Source organism: Chlorella variabilis (assembly GCF_000147415.1).
Source record: "Chlorella variabilis unplaced genomic scaffold CHLNCscaffold_12, whole genome shotgun sequence".
Taxonomy (NCBI): Eukaryota; Viridiplantae; Chlorophyta; class Trebouxiophyceae; order Chlorellales; family Chlorellaceae; genus Chlorella; species Chlorella variabilis.
In genome coordinates, this window is record NW_005435076.1 from 1,325,427 (window position 1) to 1,331,846 (window position 6,420).

Here is a 6,420-nt window from a genome sequence, read left to right on the forward strand (position 1 = left end):
GTACGCCCACCCCTGCCTGCCGCATGCGGCCAGCATGCCAGGCCCAGGGCGCCCCGCTGCGGCGTGCCTGGTGCAGTGCGGCTGGGCCGCATGGGCCCCCTCCCTCCCTCCTGCCCAGCCCCACCTGACGGCGGAGTCGCTGTGGAAGGACTGTACCGCATTGTACACCGCATCCCCCAGCTCCGCCAGCAGGCGGCGCCGGATCTGCATGAACCCCGCCACCACGCCGTTGTGCTGCAGGGCGGCGGGCGGCAGCAGGGGGGGATCGGGGGGTGCCTGCCTGAGCTGCCGCAGCGGGCACGCTGAGGCGACGCAGGGCAGCTGTGCGCCCCTGGGCTGGTGACCCGCCCCGCCCATCTTGTCAGCCGCCGCTGCTCACTGCTGCCCACCATGAAGATGTAGCGGCCCCACTGGAAGGGGTGGCAGTTGGCCTCCGACACGGGCATGCCCGGGTACGCGGCGCGCACGTGCGCAAAGATGACCCCGCTCTCCAGCTTGGTGGCCAGGCGGTTGAGGTTGTCGTTGTTCCATGCGGGGGTGATGGAGGTGAACACCTGCAGGCGCAGGCAGGCGGGCGGGCGGGCGGGCACGGTTTCAGGCAGCAGAGCCGGCGGCAGCGGGCACGTGTGAAGGCCACCGCCTGGGAGGGCAGTACGCCGTGCCGAGCTGCGGGCGATCTGCCGTGCCGGAGGCCAGCCGCGGGCGGGCGCAGCGCTCTCCCGGGGTGCAGGGCGGCGCGGCTCACGCAGGGCGTGTGGTCGGCGGTGGCGCAGGCGCTGTCTGGCGGGAACCAGCCGATGCCAAAGCCGTCTCCGTTGAGGTTGCCGTAGCCCAGGTGGAAGGGCAGGCTGCTGTCGTTGCGCCGCTCCCGCGCGTCGTAGCTCTGCTTGATGATGGACCGGCTGGGCCGCACCACCACGTCTGCCACGGTGATGGGCGGCCCGATGTAGGCCATCAGCCTGTGGGCGGCACAGGAGGCGGGGAGGGAGGTGGTGCCCGAGGGCAGGCGCAAGGGGGGGCACGGCGGGAGGTGGCATACCGCCCTGGCTGGTTGCGCGAAACCCGGGAGCCGAGGCCAGCATCAGGGCTCCACATCACTGCTGCGTCAACGCAGCTGCTGCAGCACGAATCCAGCAGGCTCACCGGCACATTGTGCCCTAGGCGGCTGCCGCCGCTTTGGCCGCTACAAGCTGCCGCCGCTATGTGCCTAGCGACGAGGAGCGGCACCGTTGATGCGAGCTATATGGCCCACTTGACGGGTCCCAGGGGCGCACCCTCTTGCCCCGCCGACGCTTTCGGTGGCAAAACGCAAGGGCAAGCAGCAAGGCAGAGGCAGGCTCAGAGCAGCGCACTTTTCGGGGATCACTTGTGGAAGCGTGTTGCATGAGTGGGGCGGCCGTCTGTTTCCAGCAAGCACCAAATCAGGACAGCCTGGCGTGACTCAGGAGGTGTGAGAGGAACAGGCCTCCTCTGATCGGACCATGTCCTTACCGCATTTAGCAATACCTGCAACGCCCTAGCGGCCGCCTGGCCTCCCTTGCAGTCCTGCTCAATGACACCCTCCTGCGCAGCTGCTGCTCCTGCCAGCATACACACACCTCGCTGCGGCCCCGCCAGGCAGCTTAGATTGGGCATCGCCCACCGCCGCCACTTGCAGCACTGCCGGCGGCGGGGCGGCATGGTGGCGGCAGGCAGCGCCGCTAAGGAGCTCTGGGCGCTGGACTTTGATGGCGTGACCTGCGACTCGGTGGGCGAGTCCTCGCTGAGCGCCTTCAAGGTGGGCACCATTGGAGCAGCCTGCGCTGCCGCCGGACTGCCCGCTGGTCCTCTTCTGTCGCGCTGCCCAGGTAACGCCTGACGCTCCCTGGCTGGCGCAGGCTGCTGCCAAGCTGTGGCCAGAGGTGTTTCAGACGCCAGAGGCGGAGGCCCGCAAGGAGGAGCTCGTGGAGAAGATGCGGGTGGTGCGGCCGGTGGTGGAGACGGGGTGCGCATGCTGTCGTTGGTTGCTGTGCGTGGAGGGCTACACTCAACGGTTGCATGCTGGGGAGCGCCGCCGACAGAATGCTTGCCGACAGAATGCTTGCAGGCTGCAAGCACGTGGGTTGACCACTGAATGGGCCTGCCATTCCTCACGCCCAATGCTCTCTCGCCCCTGTTGCGCGTTTGGTGCCCAGCTCTATTCGTCGTCATGCCATCCACCCCGCCCCTGGCCCTGGCCCTCCGCCTGCTGCAGGTACGAAAATATTGTGCAGATCCGGTGCCTGCTGGAGGGGGTGGACCCCACCGACATGCTGCAGCGCTGGCACGACATGCTGCCAGAGTACATGCAGCGCTGGCAGCTGGACCGCGTCGAGGTGCGCCCCGCTGCCGGCCCCGCTCCGCCGGCCGTCTCGTGTGGCGCAGGCAGCCGCATCCTTGGCTGCACTCCGTACCCTCCGTATCCTCCAGCAACCCTCCATCCCCCTCCTCCTGCTCACCCCCGTGGGCACCACCCCGCCTGCAGCTTGTGCACCTGTTTGGCAGCACGCGGGACGAGTGGATGGCGGCGGACCTGGAGGGCTGGCTGGCCCCCAACCGCATCTACCCGGGGGTGGCGGAGGCGGTGCGGGCGCTGATGCAGCAGCACGAGGTGTACATCGTCACCACCAAGCAGGTGGGTGCTGGGGTGTGCGGCGCAGCGCCCGCGGGGGGAGCCTGTGGAAGCCAGCAGGCCTGGGAGGGCTGCGCTGGGACTGTCTGGCGACCCGGCCCCAGCGGCGCCATGCACAATGCGCATGCCCGTGCCCCGTGCCCCTCTCCCCCCTGCAGGCCCGCTTCACCGAGGCCATCCTGCGCCAGATGGCGGGCATCTCCTTCCCCCCGGACCGCATCTTCTCCCAGACGGTGTCGGGGCAGCCCAAGAGCGAGGTGCTGGAGATGCTGGCGGCCCGCCACCCGCATGCGCCCAGCCTGCACTTTGTGGAGGACAAGATGTCCACGCTGGAGAAGGTGGGGGCGGGGCGGGGGCTGGGGGGGCGTGGCAGGGGCCGTGGCGGCGCATACTGGCCTGGGGTTTCGAGTGGTGGCCCTGCAGGTGGGATGCTGTGTCTTCACATGCCTGCCATGGCCCCTGGGCGCCCCTCCTCGTGGCCTCAGGTGGCCAAGCTGCCCAGCCTGGAGCAGTACCACCTGTACCTGGTGGACTGGGGCTACAACACCCAGCAGGAGAGGCGGCGGGCGGCGGCCAACGAGCGCATCGCGGTGGTCGACATCCAGCAGTTCATGCGGCTGGCGGGAGCTGCGGAGAGTGCCACGGCATGAGCCTCGCACGCACCCAAACCGTGACGCCAACCGCGTTGTAGCAACCTGGCACATTGGGAAGGGACGGGAGGGGGAAGGGGAGGGAAACCTGGGGGAGCACCAAGATTGCCGTAGGGACAGCTGCTGGGATCCGACCCCAGATCTGGGACAAATGCAAATTTTTTGCAGCTACTGCAGCACGGCGCTTTGCGCGCTGTCCGCGCGCCGCCCATAGGTGGCCTCTGGAAACCGCCCTTCAGCGGCAAGTACACGGCATAACAGCGTTCTGGTCATCAAGTGGACCAATTCTGCGCTGCTGAAATCTTTGCTGGACGCAGTGGGTGCAAGGCAATTTGAGACGGCCATCTTTTCACCCGCCAGGCGGCTCTGGGGCGTTCATTTCTGCTGCATGGTGAGCAACCCATGGTTTTCAGCGCGAGAAAGGGCCGGCAACGCCGCACCTTGCGACTCATGTTGCAGCTCAATCACACGAGCACACCATGATGGCAGTGGGCCGGCCGCAGCCAGCGGCCACATGCCGAGCATTTGCTTCACCAGCTTGCAGCTGGCCCGGGGTTGCCCCACTCCCTCCTGCCCCTCCCAGCGATCAGAGGACCTCCTGGGCCTCCCCTGCCAGTCTACAGCCAGTGCCAGGTGCTCCCTAAGCGCCCCCCCTGCCGCCCATGCCCGCAGGCACCAGGCAATGGCGCAGTGAGGGTGGCCTGAGCAGCAGCGGCGGGGCTCCACAACATGGCAGGCCAGCGGTCGGGGCGGCAGCCGTCTGAGGAGGCAGGCAAGGAGGAGGCTGCCGGGAAGGCTGCGCCGCGCCGATCTGGCCGCACCGCCAGCGCCACGCCCGCCCCGGATCCGGCTGGTGCCAAGCAGAAGAGCGGCGCCAAGTCGGGCGGCAAGGCGGCGGCCAAGTCGGCGCCGCCAAAGGCTGGCGGCAAGCGCAGCCGCTCCCCCAGCCCCCAGCCACCAGCCAAGAAGAGTGGCGGCGGCAAGGGCCGGGCGTCTGGGTCTGCCAAGGAGGAGGCGGAGCAGCAGCCCAAGGGGAGCAGCCGCGCCCGCAGCCGCAGCACCGCCGCACCCGACAGCAAGGTGCAGGCTGGCAAGGGCAAGGAGGCAGCCAAGGACAAGGCCCCGGGCAAAGCCAACAACGCAGACAAGCAGCAGGGCAGCAAGCCGGCGGCCGGCAAGGGCGAGGGCAAGAAGGGCGCCGGCAAGCCGCCGCTGGCTCGCAAGGGCTCTGCGGCTCTGAAAAAGGATGCAGAGGAGGAGCCAGGTAGGGGCGGCCTGCCCAGGAGGGAGGCGGTGCTGGGTGCTGGCCTGCACTGCCTGCATGCTGCTACTTTGATCCGGGCAAGCCGTACAGAGGAGTGCCAACGCTGCTGCTGCCGCATCCTTGCCGTGTGCAGAGTCCCCCGCAGCGGACGAGGAGGAGCAAGGCAGCGGGTCGGAGGGCAAGCAGGGGCCGGGAGGCAGCGGGTCGGAGACGGGCTCTGGCTCTGAGGAGGCGCCTGGCTCTGGCTCTGAGGAGGAGGGGGAGGAGTCTTCATCTGAGGAGGAGATTGATCAGACCATCTACGCGCCCCCGCGCACCGCCGCCCTGCCCGCCGACGCGGTGCTGGTGGAGGGCGACGAGGCGCGCGGCGTGGCGCAGCTGGCGGTGCCGTCTGCGGCGGTGGGCGAGCTGCTGGCCGCCTACAACGCCATGCGCGCCTTCTCCTGGCAGCTGCGCCTCTCCCCCTTCTCCTTCCCAGACCTCTGCGCCGCCGTGGTCAGCACACAGGTGGGCGGGGCTGGGGGCGGCTGCAGGTGGATGGCAGAGGGGGTGCTGCTGCCCCAGAATGCGTCTGCGCCAGGCAACCATTGCCGGCAACAAAAACACCCCGCCTCCTCGGCCCCCCTCTCGGCCTGCCCTCCCCCTCCCTCCTCCTCACAAACCCCGCCCTCCCCGCCGCTCCCCTGCGCAGCCTACAGCGCTGATGGATGAGGCGCACGTGTGTGTGCTGCGTGCGCTGGCAGTGGATGAGACGCCCAAGGAGCGCGGCGACCGCGCGCTGGACCCCTCGCTGCTGGACCACCTCACCTGGCCCGCATACGCCTGGGAGTTCCTGCGTCTCACAGACGACCCTCTGGCGGAGCAGGAGTGGGCGCATCGGCTGCCGCCCAAGCCCCCCGCGCCCCCCGCCGCCGCCGCCAAGAAGGGCGGCGGCGGCAAGAGCAGGAAGGGGGCGGCGCCTGCTTCGGCGGCGGCGGCGGCGCCCGTGGCGGCGGCCGTGGCCGCAGGGCAGCCGCCGCGCCGCCGGGCTTTCGAGCCACTCAGCGAGGAGGCTGCTGCGGCCATGGACGCGGCGCTGATCCGCAAGGAGCCGCAGCAGGGGGCAGCTGCGCCGCAGCAGGCAGAGGCGCCGGCGGCGGCTGCCGCGGCCGGCGGTGCGGCAGCCACGGCCGCCGACCCGCCGGCCCCAGCCGAGGCAGCGCCTTCAGCTGCAGAGGCTGCGGCAGCCGAGCCAGCAGCAGGCGCCGACGACGACCAAGCCGCCGCCGGCGAGCGGCTGGCGGCGGCGGCGGGGCTGTTTGCCAGCGTGCCGCCGCTGCCGCCGCCGCCGCTGCCCGAGTACTACGGCCTTCCTGTGGAGCTCAAGGCCTCCATCCTCTCCCGCCTGTGCGACAACCTGCTGGACTGCCTGACCATCCGCGCCGAGATCGACCGGCGGGAGGCGGCGGGGGAGGTGGTGGCGGGCAAGGGCGGCGTGGGCGGCGCTTTCGCGGTGATGACTGAGGAGGAGCGCAAGGCGGCGGAGGAGAAGGTGCGTCTCCTTCCCTGGGGAGGTGGCAGGGCAGGGGCAGGGGCAGCGGGGATGAGGAGGGGGAGAGGAGGGCGGCGGCGCTGCGGTGCCTGGCTGGGGCGCCGGTTCTGGGGACCCGCCGCCGCCGCCGGACAGCGTCATGCAGCCTCTCCTTCATTCCTCGCCCCACCTCGCCGCTGCGCCCGCTCCTGCCCTGCCACCTCCACAGGGAAGGAGACGCACCTTCTCCTCCGCCGCCTTGCGCTCCTCCTCAGTCATCACCGCGAAAGCGCCGCCCACGCCGCCCTTGCCCGCCACCACCTCCCCCGCCGCCTCCCGCCGGTCG

General features: G+C 70.3%; 2 protein-coding genes across 2 annotated transcripts in view; one reads left to right on the plus strand and one right to left on the minus strand.

Moving 5' to 3' along the window:
• The window catches only part of CHLNCDRAFT_24322 (hypothetical protein), a gene marked incomplete at both ends in the record, with an annotated part of 2,020 nt that extends 1,065 nt beyond the window's left edge, over positions 1–955 (minus strand). The window contains 3 exons of the mRNA XM_005847143.1: positions 125–234; positions 390–554; positions 746–955. Of these exons, the coding sequence (XP_005847205.1) occupies positions 125–234; positions 390–554; positions 746–955 (485 nt within the window). The remainder of the gene's footprint in view (positions 1–124; positions 235–389; positions 555–745) is intronic.
• A 723-nt stretch (positions 956–1,678) lies between these two features.
• Positions 1,679–3,300, plus strand: CHLNCDRAFT_24112 (hypothetical protein; the record flags this gene model as incomplete). Its single annotated transcript, XM_005846932.1, has 6 exons — positions 1,679–1,777; positions 1,878–1,984; positions 2,234–2,354; positions 2,504–2,653; positions 2,809–2,988; positions 3,136–3,300. 6 exons carry the CDS (start codon positions 1,679–1,681, stop codon positions 3,298–3,300), a joined length of 822 nt encoding a protein of 273 aa, XP_005846994.1.
• Positions 3,301–6,420: the final 3,120 nt, after the last annotated feature.